Raw genomic sequence first — 18,717 nt, forward strand, 5'->3', positions numbered from 1 at the left:
TCTCTATATTTTCAAAAGCCTGTCTTTGAGTCAGTAATCCTTTCTTCCACTTGATCACTTCTGCTGTTGAATACTCTGATGCATTTTTGTATATGTCCATTGAATTTCTCAACTCCAGAATTTCTGGGTGTTTCTAAAGTTATTACTTCAATCTCTTTGTTAAATTTCTCTGATAAATTTCTGTATGCCTTCTCTATGTTATCTTGAAAATCATTCAGCTTCCTCAAAACAGCCATTTTAAATTCTCTAAGAGGTCACATATCTCTGTTTTGCCGGAACTGGTTACTGATGTCTTATTCAATCAGTCTGGGGAGGTTATATTTTCCTATATATTCTTGATGCCTGTGGACATTTGTTAATGTCTGGGCATTGCAAAGTTTAGGTTTTTATACTGGTTTTTGCAGTCTGGACTTGCTTGTACCCATCCTTCTTCAGACAGCTGACTTTTTGGTTCTATGAAGGTGCTCTCTTGTATGGATAGTTGTTCAATTTGATGTTCCTGCAGGCAGAAGAGGAGGATGACTACTGGAGAATTCTATTCAGCCATCTTGCTCTGCCTCCACTTCACAAATAAATTTGTAAAGGAATAGATACTTGTTCTATTTTGGTTTTTAAATTTCTTCTAAAAGAAGCCAAGGCAGAAAATACAATCAATAGTTTAGAAAAACACATTTTATACCACTTGGCTCCCTGAAATATATGTCATTTGGACAAAGAATCACATTTAACATGACCAGTGTATAAATATTAGGTAAAAAGCAAAATGTAGTATGAACATATCATATCTCTTACAACCCCCAGAACAGTGGCTGAACAAAAATTTAATGGAAAAGTAATATGGTATGCATATATCTCCCCTCCAAATCTCATGTTGACACTTGATCACAAATGTTGGATATGTGCCCAGTGGGAGGTGTTTTGGCTATGGGATAAAATTTGTCATGAATGGCTTGGTGTCCTCTCCACAGTAATGAGTGAGTTTTTACTCTATCAGTATTAGTTCATGCAAGATCTGGTTGTTGAAAAGAGCCTGGCAGGATTAGAGCAAGATGGCTGAATGGAAGTCTACAGTATTGATCCCTCTTACAGAAACATCAAATTTTAACAACTAACAACACAAAAAAACACCATCACAAGAACCAAAAATCAAGAGAGTATTCATAATACCTGGTTTTAACCTCATATTGCTGAAAGGGGTACTGAAGAGAGTAGGCTGCGAGAGAGGACGTAATGTAGCAGAAGTGGAGACCATGGGTATTTGGCCACATCATATATTTCACTTGTGTCTTCAGAGCCTGCTTGAGCACTGTCTCATGTACACCACTTCTATTTGATGATGGAGTACTACCTGCATGCCAAACTATTTGGAGGGTCAGATAACACCCAGTTCATGGTGGGCAGCTCAGATTGCTTGGCAACTTGGTGGTCCATGGTTAAGTTTTCAGTTTCTACTAACACCCAATAGCAGGCCAAGAACTGTTATACAAAAAGGATAATTATTTGCAGAGAATGAGATGGCTTTGCTCCAAGGGGCCTGCACTGTGATTCACCTATAGGAACTTGCCAAGGGCTCTAAAGAGCATCCCTATCTGCTACCGTCACTTCCAGCACCACTGGATCTGTAGGATCATGTTTTCCAAGTGGAAGAGCATCCTGTACTGTTACAGAACCTTCTCTTGTTCTTGGTCCCACTCAAAACAAATAGATTTCCAGGTCACTCAGTAAGTGAGCCACAGTAGCGCGCCCAAATGAGGAATATGTTGCCTTAATATACAGAGAGATCAAATAGGCATTACACCTGTTTTTTGGTAGTAGGAGAGGCCAGATGCAATAATTTTTCCTTATTTCAGAAGGAATATCTTGACATGTCCCATTCCACTAGACTTCTAAAAATTTCATGATGTAGAAGGCCCCTAAATTTTTTGAATTCATGTCCCACCTTCTGACATGCAAATATCTTACTAATATATCTAGACTACTTTTTACCCAAGAGGTCCAGTCAGTATATCATCAATGTAACAAACACGTATGATATCTTGCAGAAAGGCTTTCAAGTTCCTGGCAAACTAAATTATGATATAGAGCGGGAGAACTAATTTACCCTCAAGGTAGGACAGTGAAGATGCATCATTAGACTTTCTAGCTAAAAGAAAACTGCTTCTTCACTATAGGAAAGCAGAAAATAAAGCAATTTTCCAGATCAGTATTTGCATACCAATTACCAGGGGATATGTTAATTTCTTCAAGCAATGAAATCATTATCTAGTACAGTATCTACAATTAGAATCACCATCTATTTAAATTTATGATAATCCACTGTTATTCCCTGAGATCCATCTGTTTTCTGAACAGGCCAAATAGGTGAGTTGAAGGGTGTGGTTGAAATCACAACCCCTTCATTTCTCAAGTCCTTGATGAAGTCACTAATCTTCCAAATCTCTCTGGGAATGTAATATTGCTTTTGGTTTACAATTTTCCTAGGTAGAAGCAGTTCTAGTAGCTTCTAATTGGCCTCTTCTACCATAATGGTCCTTACTCCACAGGTCAGGAAACCAATGTGAAAATTCTGCTAGTTGATGAGTATATTTATTCAATTATACATTCACGAACTGGGGAAATGACAAGAGGATGAGTTCAGCTCCCACTGGATCCATTGTGAGACAGATCTGTGCTAAAATTCCATTGATCACTTGCACTCCATAGCTTCCTTTCCAGTGGACCATCATGACATTTTTGACCTTTTGGAATTAGTGTCAGTTCAGAGGCACTGTCCATTAATCCCTTAAAAATCTTATTTTCTTTTATATGTTGCATAGTAGCCCCAGCAAAAAGGCCATAGGTCCCTTTGAGGAAGGCTGGGAGAAAAATTAAAGGTATAAATTTTTGGCAGTATACTGGGTCCTTCCTCAAGGGTACCCTTCCTTCAAGGGGTTCTGGGTCTGTAAACTCGATCAAGTCTGGGAATTGACTGAGAGGCCATGACTGTGTTTTTATTATTTAAATTAGACTTTTGTCCACTTGATCTAGAACTCTTCTGCTTATACAGATTAAGTAAGAATTTAGCAGCTTGACCATTTATGTCACTTCAGCAAACACAATGATCAACTAGCCAATGCCATAGATAACTCAAGCCAGACTATTCTGATTTCTACTTTGACTCTGATTTCCATTATGGTAACCATGACACTGTTGTTTCAGATGTTTAAACTCCACTACTTGGCCTCTGAGACCCAATTATTCCTATTGCATCTAAGGTTCCCAATTCAGTAGCAGCAACATCCAGTGTGATTTCTGACCAATAGAGAAAAGCAACCACAGGGTTGTTTGAGAATGCTGGGGTTGTCTTCACATTTCTCACAGTTGTGGTGAAAGGTATGTCCTCTGGATCCTCCTAAGATGGGTTAGCAGATCTTAAATGATAAATCCACATTAACATTCCAGTTTTCCTAGGCCTTTGAATCCCTTCCTTTTCAGTAAACCAAGGCAATTCTGCATTTCAGCTTCACTTAGTATAGGCCACCTTTTGGTCCATGTTTCAGCCAACCAAACTGACTGTTACAGTCCTTTCTAACCTCCATGCTGCAACACTAAACCAACAATCTCTGCTTAGTGATAAATAAATTATACCATATCAATAAATTTGGTGTGATCTAACTTTGTTCTTTTCATCTTCATCCTATACATGCAATATTGATTCCCAAACATATTCCCCTGATTTCTGTCTAAATAAATTAGAAAAATTATGTAGTTCTTTTGGAACGCAGTGCACCTTCTCATGAGTCAAACTTTGTACTTAATCTTTAGGGGGCTGGTGGGACTTGAGTCTAATTATAGGTCTACAGGCAAAAGAGGGTGGTGGGGTAGAGTCTTAAGGAGAATCAGAAGTGTTTTGCAAGGTGAGTATCTCAAGGGAGGCAATTCTAGTTTCTTCGGACAAAGCAGGATTAATCTCTTCCAACAGGAATGAAGGAATGAAAAGACTGCTTCAGCTTTTTTGTTTTGTTTTGTTTTGTTTTTTAGAGATGGAGTCTCGCTCTGTTGCCCAGGCTGGAGTGAAGTGTGCCATCTCGGTTCACTGCAATCTCTGCCTCCCGGGTTCCCGCCATTCTCCTGCCTCAGCCTCCCGAGTAGCTGGGACTACAGGCGCCGGTCACCATGCCTGGCTAATTTTTTGTGTTTTTAGTAGAGACGGGGTTTCACCATATTAGGCAGGATGGTCTCAATCTCCTGCCCTTGCGATTCGCCCGCCTCGGCCTCCCAAAGTGTTGAGATTACAGGCGTGAGCAACCGCGCCCAGCCCTGTTTTTTATTGTATATATTTATGGGGTATGAGTGGTGTTTTGATACATGTATATATTGCAGAATGATTAAATCAAGTTAATTATCTATCACCTCATGTATCAATTTTTGTAGTAAGAATAAAGTCTACTCTCTTAGCAATTTTCAAGTATACAGAATATTTTATTAACTATAATGACCATGCTATACAGTAGCTCTCCAGAAATTAATACTCCTATCTGAAATTTTGTGCCCTTTTGTAACATCTCCCCATTTCTCCCCTTTCCCCCAGCCTCAGGTAACCACCATTCCACCTTCTACTTCTATGAGTATGACTTTATAGATTCAACATATATGTGAGATTGTGCAGTATTTTTCTTTATGTGCCTGGCTTATTTCACTTAGCATGTCTTCCAGATTCATCCATGTTGTTAAGAATGGTAGTATCTCATTTTTAAAAGGAAGAATAATATTCCATTGTATGAGAATACCACAATTTCTTTACCGATACATCCACTGACAAACACGTTGTTTTCATATCTTGGGGTTATTGTGAGTACTGTTGCATGGACACGGGGATGCAAATATCTTTACTAGGTATTTATTTCATTTCCTTTGGGTATGTACCCAGAAGGGGAATTGCTGGGTTATATGGTAATTCTATTTTTAATTTTTTAAAGAAATTCCCTATTTTTTACCACCTGTACAGTATATAAGGATTCTGTTTCTCCATAACCTCACCAACATGTTATCTTTTTGATAACAGCCATTCTAATAGGTGTGTGATGATAACTCATGGTTTTTATTTGCATTTCCCTGATGATTAGTGATGTTGAGCATCTTTTCATATGCCTGTTGACCATTTGTATGTCTTATTTCAAAAAGTGTCTGTTTAGGTTCTTTTCCCATTTTTATCAGACTATTATTGTTATTTTGCTGTTGAGTGTGTGAGTTCCTTACATATTTTGAATATCAACTGCTTATCTAACAATATATGATTCACAAATGTTTTTTCTCTGAATCTGTTGGCTGTCTTTTCATTTTCTGCATTGTTTCCTTTGTCCAGAAAAGTTTTAGTTTCATTATACTTCCACTTGTATACTTTTGCTTTTGTGTCTCGGGCTCTTGGTTAGATATCCAAAAATTATTGCCAAGATCAATATTAAGAAGTTTTTACCTTGTGTTTTCTTCAAGGAGTTTTATAGTTAAAGGTGTTATGTTTAGGTCTTCAATCCATTTTAAGTTTATTTTTGTGAATGTTATAAAATAAGGTCCAGTTTCATTATTTTGCGTTTGAGTATTCAGATTTCCCAACACTATTTGTTAAAGAGATGGCCATTCTCCCACTGTGTCTTCTTGATGGCCTTGTGAAAATTAGTTGACATATATGGTTGTGTTTATTTCTGGGCCCTCTATTCTCTTCCATCAGTCTATATATCTGTTTTTATACCAGTACCATAGTTGTTTTTTAAAAATATTTTTATATTTTAAATTCGCTTTGTAATACAATTTGAAACCAGAAAGTGTGATGCCTGCAACTTTGTTTTTCTTTTTAAAGACTGTTTTGGCTTTAAAACAATTGTATTACAAAGACATCACAACAGTGATGTCTGTTGTGATTCTACAGAAGTAATGGAATTTTTGTTTTCTGTTTCTCTAAAAATGTAATTGGAATATTGATAAGCACTGTGTTGAATCTATGTGACTCTGGGTAGTATATATATATATTTATTGTGTATATATATATCAGGCAGCTTCTGGAAGAGTGTGCCAACAAACTACTTCCAGGAAGAAACTAGATTCTGGGGACCTATAGCTAGCCACAAGAAGTGCTTGCACACTCATTCAAAACCATCTCTTTGTTCTCCCTTCTCCAGGCAAACTCATGACTTCCAAGTTCCCTCCACTCCCTGAAGTAGGTAATTTAAGAGCCAAACCCTCTGGCAGAAACTGTAAATGTTGCAGAATTCTATATGTGGTCCAAATCCTTCATTCCTCTGGAAGAAGTTATGAGTTGTGGATTATTTCCCAATTGTATGACATTGTGCTTAGGATGAAGTTTGTGCATGAGTCTTTGCTTTCCCTACCCAATATGTGGATATTTTTTAAGTTTCCCAATGTGTAGGAGTCACTCAACCACTTTCTGGCTCTCAGAGAGAATTGGTCCATGCATAAATGTTTATTCTCTGCATCTATGGGAGGGAGAAAAGTAAGGAACCTCCTATTCCACCTGACATCAGTCTCTAGAAAGTCTGCTTCTAATGGCAAGGGGGACTCAGCAGAGTTTAGAGGTAAACATCCCTAGCTTCATTAGGATCTTCCCATATTTCCTCATTCCAGTTTTTAGGATTTTGTTCTATCCTAATCAATGCTCTCATTTTAACAGAAGATATCCTATAAAATTGGGAATTCAACTTGCATTATAATTCAGTCACTCACAGGATGAGACTCTGGGTATGGTTTTCAGCAGTCTGAGCTAGTTTTCAGCAATCTGTAGCTATAGGAGACCAGGGTTTCTTTCAGGGTAGTCATAGAAAGTTGTAGGTCATTATGTGGCTCTTGGGATGGAAATTTGAATTCCAAGCTCATCCTTTTCTTTCCCCACTTTGTCTAACATAATAAGAGTAACCAGCTAATATCATTATACTCATTACTTTGGCAAAAATATGTTAAGGTATCAAATACATGGTCACTCAGAAACCTGCTGTTTTTAAGTATTTCATTAGGAGTATCCAGTGGTGGTATTTTCTGTCCTATTACCATATGATGCCATGGTATCAGTGCTCTCTTTACTACTGGAGATAGAGTTATTTCTGCGTTTAAAACTAATAATATTGGTGAACTAATTCCCAAAACTCCAGAACCAATTCAGAAAATTCATCCTTAAAATTATGTTCCTTTAGAATCATTCCTGGTACCAAAATATATATTAGTGAGGGTTCTCCAGAAGCAGAAAGGAGAGAGGGAGAAGAGTGAGAGAAGTTTTAAGGAACTGTCTCATGGGATATTTAGGGCTGGCTGGCAGGCTGGAAACTGTGGCAGGAGTCAACATTTCAGTCTTAAGTCAAAGGCATTGTGGAGGCAGAATTCCTTCTTTGGGGATCTCAGTCTTTTCTCTCAAGACCTTCACCTGACTCAATGAGGTTCACCCACATTATGGAAGGTAAGCTGTTTCCCTCAAAGCCTGCTGATTTAAATGTTAATTATATCTAATAAAAACACCCTTACAGTAACATCTAGACTTGTGTTTGACCATGCAACCAGGTACTAGAGACTAGTCAAGCTGACACAAAACTACCACAGTTGGCCATCCGCTTGGAAAAGGCCATTCAGGAAAGAACACTTATTAATCTTATGCATTATACCAGAAACAACTCTGAGAAATTATAAAACCATCTCTAAAAGGGGCTCTATGCTATGCTACTTACCATGGAGTCTAATACTATTAAAGATGAATGGAGAGGTGTTTTAGAAGCTCAAGCAATAGGGGTACACCAATGGAAGTTCTAGAGATTGTTTAAAGGCAGGCAAGATGTTTATGGGAAATGTGGCTTTTCTGTATCAAGTACCATAGACCCTTTTATTCCTTTATTAGTAGATGCACATGGTCAATATAGGTGAAGAGAACAAAAGAAACAAAGTAAGTGCCCCAGTGAGAGAGACACTGTGCTTTCTGTATTCCCTCTTCTTTATTATGTTAAGAAACCAAATAAATGTAATATTAGTTTAAAGTCTGTTTTGTCTAGTGAATTTATTATAGCCTGAAACTGACAATGATTGGGAGTGCCATAATCGTTACTTTTAGAGAATAAAATACAATTACTTCCATTTCTGAATTCACATGTTATATTATTAATATATTGCCATACCAGTTGTTAAATATACTGAATATCACCATGACTAGCACACAATTTGGGGTCTTTCTCTCATAGTTTAGCTGAAAATGGATGTTGAGGAAGTCAGAATTAAGGTGAAGGAATACTTCTATCTTCTGTCTACTTTCAATTTCAATTTGTGTTGTGTGTGCAGGGTGGGGTGATAATCTTTATTTTGAACCTTTCTGAGCCATCTTGTTTTGGGTGTTCATTTCTTAAACACAATATTACTATACTTTTAATAATGCATGTATTTTTACATTTAGCTTCTCCAAAACTGAAGTACATTACAATAAATGAAAAATAAAGCACTGTTTCACAATTTGGTTGTTAACATTTCTGCTTCCTTATGTTACCTAAAAAGGACATGTCTCATAATCAGTAACATCATACTAATTAAACATGATAATTGCATTATGTGTTTTTATATAATTTAAGAATGCTTATATAAAATGTGAATTTAAATAAATATTTATTTTAATAAATTATATCTTTATTCCATATACTTACTGTATGTCTTTCATTAAGCTTTCTTGGTTTTTTGACACTAGTTTTTGTAGAGAATTATATTTTTGATCATTTATATAATGTTGGGCCTTTACATATCATATTTCAGTTTTATGAGTTAATTAGCATTAGATAAGTTGTAAGCATGTTTGAATATGTTTCTCTGTCAATATTAAGAGTTAGACATTGGAAATAGGATTTCCTAGCCCTATGAAAGAAAGCAAAAGTATTTATAACAATCATATACCTTATGAAATATATGTGCTTGATGGATTAAAAACTGCATGTAAAAATAAGCAAATACTAAAAGAAAACATAGAAAAATATTCATATAACCTTGAAGTTAAAGGGACATTCCTAAGTAAGAACAGCAACATAGAATTGTAAATAAAGTAGAAACATACAAGACCACAATAAATTGAAAAAATGTGCCAACATATAAAAGATAGAACTATAAAATGATTTTAAAAGTATGTGCTATCTGACTTATTTTTTTAATATATAAAAGCACCTAGAATGTTTTAAAAAAGCAGACAACCTAATAAAAAATGGGCAAAGGGTACAACATAACAGAAAAGGAAATGAAAAGAGGTAAGGAATAAAAGATGTTCTGCCTGACTAGTAGTCATGAAAATGCAAGAAAAAAAGAGAAAGACGATTTTCACCCATGACTAAACATACTATTAACTGATACAGAAAGCATGAAAAAAGCAAATAATGATGGCTGAACACACATATTCAAACTTATTAACACTTTAACATTTTTGTTATTTTGATTAGTTTGAAGTGAGAAAGCAATTTAAGAGTATAAATGGAAGTAAAATATTTCTAAGGTTCTTTTATTTGTAATGCAGCTAAAGATACTGATTAGCTTTAGACATAGCAAAAATTATGTATAAGACTAAATACATTTGTTAAGACAAAAAATTGAGGACAAACAAATAATGGAATGTAGAGTTTCAGTTTGGTAGGGAAGAAAGGAAGGAAACAAAACTTGAAAAATAAAACACTCAAAGAAAACCAAACAAATATATAAATAGATACAAAGCAAAAGGTTTGCAGGAAACATTGTATAATTTATCTGGCAGGGAAATCCAATTCTACCAATAACAACATTTATTATACACTATTTAAGTTGAAACAGTATAATAACATTTATTATACTATTAATACTACTAGTAATTATATTACTAATAAAACTATTAGATACTAAGTAATACAAATGCTAAAATACTATTAGTATTAAGTACTCTTAGTATTACTAAATAGTAAATTTGCTATATACTTAAAACTACACAAAAACGTACCATATATTTCTATGAAATAAAGGATATACATAAAAATAAGATTTTGCTTAGCTCTGAAAGTAAAAAAGATAACTGAGAATGATGGTAATCAAATAACATGAGGGGAGGGATCTTTAGCTTTATGTGTAACATTATAATGTTAAGATAAAGGATTGTGAGTTACATAGTATCCACACACTCACAAAAATTGATGATAGATAGATAGATAGATAGATAGATAGATAGATAGACAGACAGACAGACAGACAGACAGACAGACAAAGCCTAGAAGCCAATTTGACAGTTAACAAAGGCCAATTCTGAGTCTGGTTTGTAGGCATATTAGTGACTGTTATTTTCTTCTTTGTGCTTTTTTTATAATGTTCAACCTTGCCACAATAATAAAAGGAAACATATCAAAACAATCAGGTCTGGAGTAAAGGTAAGTTTGGTTTTGAACATGTTGAGTCCTAGGAGTCTGTGGATTCCAACACCTAGTGCAGGGGCAGGTATGAGTATATGTAGGGGGATACCCAGCCAGCATTGCACATCCAGCTGAGATTGACCTAAACATTTTGTGAATGGATCTAATTTCTATAATTGAGAGGGTCTGGGTTGTTTGCTTTTTTCAAATGTGTGCCTGGAAAAATCTGAGTAAGGCAAGTGTGATGGAAATAAAACAGTCCTGGAGAACTGAAGATGATAGTGAATGAAGAATTAAAGTCACTAAAAACAGTATGGAATGATGTTAATAAATAAGGACTTCAAAGTTTAAAAGCTAAAGCAAGACAAACACAATAACCTAGAAAAGAGAAATCTCACATTCAAATATTGGCTCCTCTACTTAGAAACCATGTGATGATATTGGTCAAATCATTTAACTACAGTACTTTAGAACTGAGAAGTACAAGGTCAAGGAACAGCAGTTTCAAGGTCAGGTGAGGGCCTGTTCCTCATAGATGCTGCATTATCTGTGTCCTTACATACACATATGGAAGAGTGACAAAGATGAATGCTGTGTCCTTACATGGTTGAAAGCCAAAAGGGCTAGGACTTCCCTCTTTTAGGAGGGTACTAATCCCATTCATAAGGGTAGAGTCATTGTGACTTAATCATGTCCCAAAGGCCCCACCTCTTAATACCATCACATTGGGTCTTAGGTTCCAATATATGAATTTTAGGGAAAAACATACATTCAGCTCATAGCATTCCACCCCTAGTCCTCCAGAATTCATGTACATCTCACACATAAAGTATGTTCATTGCATCTCAATAGTCCCAATAGTCTTAACTAGTTCTAGCATCAACTCAAAAAGTCTAAAGTCCAGAGTCTCATCTAAATATCATCTAAATCAGACATGGGTGAGAATCAAGATATGATTCTTCCAGAGGCAAATTTCTCTCCATCTGTGAATGTGTGACATCAAATAAGTTACATGTTTCTAAAATACAATGGTGGGATAGACATAGGATAGACATTTTTATTACAAAAGGAAGAAATAGGAAAAAATAAAGGATAATGGATCTTGACCAAATCCAAAAACTAATGGGGCAAACATAAAGTCTTAAGGCTCCATAATAATATTATTTGTCTTAAAGTCCTGCCTTCTGGACACACTGACATGGAGGTTGGGCCCCTAAGGTTCTGGGCAGCCCTGCCTCCATGGCTTTGATGGGCTCTGCCCATACAGTAACACTCATGGGTTGAGCCTGAGTGCCTGCAACTCTCCCGGTCTAGTATTGCATGCTGGTGGCTCTGCAGTTACGAGGTTGTGGAAGAAGTACTGCCCCAACAGCTCTACTAGGCATTTCCCTAGTGGGATATCACAGAAGTGGCTCTGTACTAACAGCTCCACTAGGCATTATCATACTGGGGGCACTCTGTGTTGGTTCCACCCCTGTGGTAGTTCTCTATCTGGGTCCCAAGCTTCTTTAAAGCATCTTTTGAAATCTAGGTAGAGGTAGCCATGCCCCCACAGCTCTTGCACTCTCTGCAGAGTTAGTACTACATGGATAGCACCATACAGGTTTATGTCTTGTACATTCTGGTGGGGTGATGTGAGCCATACCTATGCCCTCATGAGCCACAGCTGGGGTGGCTAAGAAGCACTGTGTCTGAAAGTGGGGAACAAAGACTTGAGGTGGCACTGGACAGCAAGCTCCAAGATCCCAAGGGCACCTGAGGCCCCACCTTTGAAATAGTTCTGGGCTTCAGGCCTTGACACTATGGGCCTTGATGGAAGGGGAAGTCCCAATGATTTCGTAAATGCATTCAGAGTCATTCTCCCAATGTCTTGTTGAATACCATCTCTCTTGCTTCTCTCCATACTAATCTCTTCATCAAATGATCACTTGGCCACACTCTTGGTGTTCTCTCCCAAAGAAGCTCTCTCAATTTGACCAGTCTGAAAATTTTCCAAATCTTCATATGCTGTTTCTCTTCTGATTATAAATTCTGTCTTTAATTTATCTTTTAATGCATTTTATTAAACATAGTCAATAGAAGTCATGCTGCACCCTAAAGACTTGGCTTAGAGATTTCTTCCACCAAATATCCTGTTTTATCACTCCTATATTTTTCCTCTCATAAAACACTAGGACACAAACACAATTCAGTCAAGATCTTTCCCACTTTATAACAAGGATGGCATATCCTACAGTGTCTGATAGCACGTTCCTCATTTCTAAGACCTCATCAGAATGGCCTTCACTGTCCATATTTCTAACATTCTGTTCACAATTACTTAAGTAATCTCTAGTAGCTCTATAAAATTCCTAGAAAAGTGTTTCCCAAACTGGTACTCCATGAAATACTAGTGTAAGAAAAAGAAAAAGGCAGATTCCTTCACCAAATAAATTTAAGAAATACACTATAAGAATTAGAATATTAAAGAATATGAGAAGAGTGGTGTTAATAGCTTTACAGCATTCATTAACTCTTTGAAACTCTAATTTTTGGTAAATTGTCTTAAAATATTCATCCTAAAGGAAAATTCAACTATAAAGCCATGAATAGAGCTGAATCACATTTATAACATATTTTTAAATAATCAAGTGCTCGATGTCTATTATTTTAAAACATATTTATCAATATAATACATACTTCTCAATTTTTGGTATTGGTCAACTTCACTTGTCTGAAATTGATCCATGTGTCCTGCAGCTGATTCTACACTTTCAGGCGTAAAACTCCTATCTGGCAGTTTATCCGTATCTTGATCTACCAAGATTAAAAGAAAAAAAAAATTTAGTAAATTAAATACAGAAATAACTATTGAAACTTACCTACTATAGCCTAATCTCAAGAAGATTATAATTTCTAAAGTTTAGGAACATATTAATACATCATTATGTCAAATAAGAAGAGAAAAATTATCTCTATTAATATTTGAAGTTAATTTGACAAATTTCACATCTATCCTGATAAAACTCTTTGAAAAAGTAGAATTATAGATTTACTCCTAGACATTTACTCCCTTAAGATAGAATACATTTCAGTCTCCACCCAAAATCTAAGATTTTGGTTTCTAGTGAAACACCAAAAGCCATTACTATTAAAATTATGAACGAAACAAGAATGTGACTCATTATCGTTTTCTTTAACAATTACCCATTTTTGGTAAAGTTGGTAAAATAACGCAGAAATGCAATAAAGTAGAAATTTTGATTTTCTGCTAAGTTTACTTGTATGACCAAACATACTCATACAATGTTGACTAAAACTAAAAATAGATTTGCCTGTATTGATTTGTTTTATGAATTTTTATAATAAAAAATTGAATTAAAAGAGAAAGAAGTATATATATCTGGGTCAGAGAGATTGTACATATTCAATGTCAATGAAACTCATAGATATATTTTTATTTTCTAATATAATTGGTACATATTTTCATAAAGATGTCTCCAAATGTCTAAACATTATCTACATCTTCCTGTAACACTGAGATCTGTTTCTCTGTACCCCTCCCAACTGATAGTATATACTTACAGTATTTATTTTATAAATGGTTTTAACTGAATTTTTTATTATTGATATAAATGTATTTGATTAACAATAGGGATAAAATATCTGCTGTCCATTTTTCTGTTGGAGAAATTTATTTTAAAAATCTCTTTTAATATATTTTTTATTAAAGAAACAATCTAAATGTTAAATATTTTTACATAAAAGTATGTATACCCTTTTGACTGTCACAAAATTTTGATGTGTGCTTTTTAATTTTGATTTTGGTGTTTCTGTACACAGAAATTTTGAATTACTATTTAGCCAATTTTTAATGATCTTTCCTTTATGTTTGTATCTATGAAGTCATACCTAGGGTAACCTTCCTAAGAATGAGACTAATTTATGTTTTCTTTCACTGCTTGATTTTTCCTAGGACTTATTTATAACCTAGAAAATCAGTTTTTTGAATAGTAAAAGATAAAGTTATCACTTTAGTTTTTTTTCTGATTTGTCTTAATATGATTCATTAAATAATCATTTTTTATATCACTAATTCTAATGCTTACCTTTCTGGAGTTTCTAGCCTGCTCCACTCATCTAAATGTTTATTATTTTATTTTATTTTAAATTTGTATTTTACTTTAAGTTCTGGGGTACATCGGCACAATGTGCAGGTTTGTTACATGTGTATACATCTGCCATGTTGGTGTGCTGCACCCACTAACTGGTCATTTATATTAGAAATATCTCCTAATGGTATCCCTCCCCTCTCCCCCACCCCATAACAGGCCCCAGTGTGTGATGTTGCCCACCCTGTGTCCAAGTGTTCTCATTGTTCAATTCCCACCTATGAGTGAGAACATGCGGTGTTTGCTTTTCTGTCCTTGTGATAGTTTGCTCAGAATGATGGTTTCCAGCTTCATCCATGTCCCTAGAAAGGACATGAACTGATCTTTTTATGGCTGCATAGTGTTCCATGAAGTATATGTGCCACATTTTCTTAATCCAGTCTGTCATTGATGGACATTTGGGTTGGTTCCAAGTCTTTGCTATTGTGAATAGTGCCACAATAAACATACATGTGCATGTGTCTTTATAGCAGCATGATTTATAATACTTTGGGTATATACCCAGTAATGGGATGGCTGGGTCAAATGGTATTTCTAGCTCTAGATCCTTGAGGAATTGCCACACTGTCTTCCACAATGTGTGAACTAGTTTACAGTCCCACCAACAGTATAAAAGTGTTCGTATTTCTCCACATCCTCTCCAGCACCTGTTGTTTCCTGACTTTTTAAAGATCGCCATTCTAACTGGTGTGAGATGGTATCTCATTGTGGTTTTGATTTGCATTTCTCTGATGTCTAGTGATGATGAGCATTTTTTCATGTGTCTGTTGGCTGCATAAATGTCTTCTTTTGAGAAGTGTCTGTTCATATTCTTTGCACCCTTTTTGATGGGGTTCTTTGTGTTTGTTTTCCTGTAAATTTGTTTGAGTTCTTTGTAGGTTCTGGATATTAGCCCTTTGTCAGATGAGTAGATTGCAAAAATTTTCTCCCATTCTGTAGGTTGCCTGTTCACACTGATGGTAGTTTCGTTTGCTGTGCAGAGGCTCTTTAGTTTAGTTAGATCCCATTTGTCTATTTTGGCTTTTGCTGCCATTGCTTTTGGTATTTTTAGTAATGAAGTCCCTGCCCATGCCTATGTCCTGAATGGTATTGCCTAGGTTTTCTTCTATGCCTAGGTTTTATGGTTTTAGGTCTAACATTTAAGTTTCTAATCCATCTTGAATTAATTTTTGTATAAGGAGTAGGGAAGGGATCCAGTTTCAGCTTTCTACATATGACCAGCCAATTTTCTCAGCACCATTTATTAAATAGGGAATCCTTTCCCCATTTCTTGTTTTTATCAGGTTTGTCAAAGACCAGATGGTTGTAGATGTGTGGTATTATTTCTGAGGGCTCCGTTCTGTTCCACTGGTGTATATCTCTGTTTTGGTATCAGTACCATGCTGTTTTGGTTACTGTAGCCTTGTAATACAGTTTGAAGTCAGGTAGCGTGATGCCTCCAGCTTCTTCTTTTGGCTTAGGATTGTCTTGGCAATGCAGGCTCTTTTTTCGGTTCCATATGAACTTTAAAGTAGTTTTTTCCAATTCTGTGAAGAAAGTCACTGGTGGCTTAATGGGGATGGCATTGAATCTATAAATTACCTTTGGCAGTATGGCCATTTCATGATACTGATGCTTCCTATCCATGAGCATGGAATGTTCTTCCATTTGTTTGTGTCCTCTTTTATTTCATTGAGCAGTGGTTTGCAGTTCTCCTTGAAGAGTTCCTTCACATCCCTTGTAAGTTGGATTCCTAGGTATTTTATTCTCTTTGAAGCAATTGTGAATGAGAGTTCACTCATGATTTGACTCTCTGTTTGTCTGTTATTGGTGTATAAGAATGCTTGTGATTTTTGCACATTGATTTTGTATCCTGAGACTTCGCTGAAGTTGCTTATCTGCTTAAAGAGATTTTGGGCTGAGACGATGGGGTTTTCTAAATGTACAATCATGTCATCTACAAACAGGGACAATTTGACTTCCTCTTTTCCTAATTGAATACCCTTTATTTCTTTTTCCTGCCTGATTGCCCTGGCCAGAACTTCCAACACTATGTTGAATAGGAGTGGTGAGAGAGGGCATCCCTGTCTTGTGCCAGTTTTCAAAGGGAATGCTTCCAGCTTTTGCACATTCAGTATGATATTGACTATGGGTTTGTCATAAACAGCTCTAATTATTTTGAGGTACATCCCATCAATACCTAGTTTATTGAGAGCTTTTAGCATGAAGGGCTGTTGAATTTTGTTGAAGGCCTTTTCTGCATCTATTGAGATAATCATGTGGTTTTTGTTTTTGGTTCTGTTTATATGCTGGATTACATTTATTGATTTGGGTATGTTGAACCAGCCTTGCATCCCAGAGAGGAAGCCAACTTGATCATGGTGGATAAGTTTTTTGATGTGCTGCTGGATTTGGTTTGCCAGTATTTTAGTGAGAATTTTTGCAACGATGTTCATCAGGGTTATTGGTCTAAAATTCTCTTATTTTGTTGTGTCTCTGTCAGGCTTTGGTATCAGGATGATGCTGGCCTCATAAAATGAGTTGGGGAGGACTCCCTCTTGTTGTATTGATTAGCATAGTTTCAGAATGAATGGTACCAGCTCCTCCTTGTATCTCTGGTAGAATTCGGCTGTGAATGCATCTGGTCCTGCACTTTTTTTGGTTGGTAGGCTATTAATTATAGCCTCAATTTCAGAGCCTGTTATTGGTCTATTCAGGGATTTGACTTCTTCCTGGTTTAGTCTTGGGAAGGTGTATGTGTCCAGGAATTTATCCATTTCTTCTAGATTTTCTAGTTTATTAGCATAGAGATGTTTATAGTATCCTCTCATCGTAGTTCGTATTTCTGTGGGGTTAGTGGTGATACCCCTTTCTCATTTTTTATTGCACCTATTTGATTCTTCTCTCTTTTCTTCATTATTAGTCTTGCTAGCGGTCTATCAATTTTGTTGATTTTTTCAAAAAACCAGTTCCTGGGGTCATTGATTTTTTGAAGGGTTTTTTGGTATGTCTAGCTCCTTCAATTCTGCTATGATCTTAGTTATTTCTTGCCTTCTGCTAGGTTTTGAATGTGTTTGCTCTTGCTTCTCTAGTTCTTTTCATTGTGATGTTAAGGTGTCAATTTTAGACCTTTCCTGCTCTCTCTTGTGGGCATTTAGAGCTCTAAATTTCCCTCTACACTCTGTTTTAAATGTGTCCCAGAAATTCTGGTATGTTGTGTCTTTGTTCTCATTGGTTTCAAGGAACATCTTTATCTCTGCCTTCATTTCATTATGTACCCAGTAGTCATTCCGGAGCAGGTTGTTCAGTTTCCATGTAGTTGAGCAGTTTTGATTGAGTTTCTTAATCCTGAATTCTAGTTTGATTGCACTGTGGTCTGAGAGACAGTTTGTTATAATTTCTATTCTTTTACATTTGCTTAGGAGTGCTTTACTTCCAACTATGTGGCCAATTTTGGAATAAGCACAATGTGGTGCTGAGAAGAATGTATATTCTGTTGATTTGGGGTGGAGAGTTCTGTAGAGGTCCACTTGCTGGAGAGCTGAGTTCAATTCCTGAATATCCTTGTTAACTTTCTGTCTCGTTGATCTGTCCAATGTTGACAGTGGAGTGTTAAAGTCTCCCATTATTACTGTGTGGCAGTCTAAGTCTCCATGTAGTTCTCTAAGGACTTGCTTTATGAATCTGGGTCCTCCTGTATTGGGCACATATATATTTAGGATAGTTAGCTCTTCTTGTTGCATTGATCCTTTACCCTTCTGTAATGACCTTCTTTGTCTCTTTTTATCTTTGTTGGTTTAAAGTCTGTTTTATGAGAGACTAGGATTGCAACCCCTGCCTTTTTTTGTTTTCTATATGCTTGGTAGATCTTCCTCCATCCCTTTATTTTGAGCCTATGTGTGTCTGTGCATGTGAGATGGGTCTCCTGAATACAGCACACTGATGGGTCTTTACTCTTTATCCAATTTGCCAGTCTGTGTCTTTTAATTGGAGCATTTAGCCCATTTACATTTAAGGTTAATATTGTTATGTGTGAATTTGATCCTGTCATTATGATGTTAGCTGGTTATTTTGCTCATTAGTTGATGTGGTTTCTTCCTAGCATCGATGGTCTTTACAATTTGGCATGTTTTTGCAGTGGCTGGTACCGGACGTTCCTTTCCATGTTTAGTGTTTCCTTCAGGAGCTCTTGTAAGGCAGGCCTGGTGGTGACAAAA

The 18,717-nt window shown here is 36.1% G+C and overlaps 1 protein-coding gene across 1 annotated transcript in view; it reads right to left on the reverse strand.

The window, feature by feature from the left end:
- LOC111546654 (coiled-coil domain-containing protein 7) overlaps positions 1 to 18,717 on the reverse strand; it is a 218,018-nt gene that overhangs the window by 118,547 nt on the left and 80,754 nt on the right. The window contains exon 8 of the mRNA XM_026446846.1: positions 13,050 to 13,166. Coding sequence (XP_026302631.1) covers positions 13,050 to 13,166 — 117 coding nt within the window. The remainder of the gene's footprint in view (positions 1 to 13,049; positions 13,167 to 18,717) is intronic.

The sequence above is a fragment of the Piliocolobus tephrosceles genome, chromosome 9, assembly GCF_002776525.5.
Source record: "Piliocolobus tephrosceles isolate RC106 chromosome 9, ASM277652v3, whole genome shotgun sequence".
NCBI classification, from domain to species: Eukaryota; Metazoa; Chordata; class Mammalia; order Primates; family Cercopithecidae; genus Piliocolobus; species Piliocolobus tephrosceles.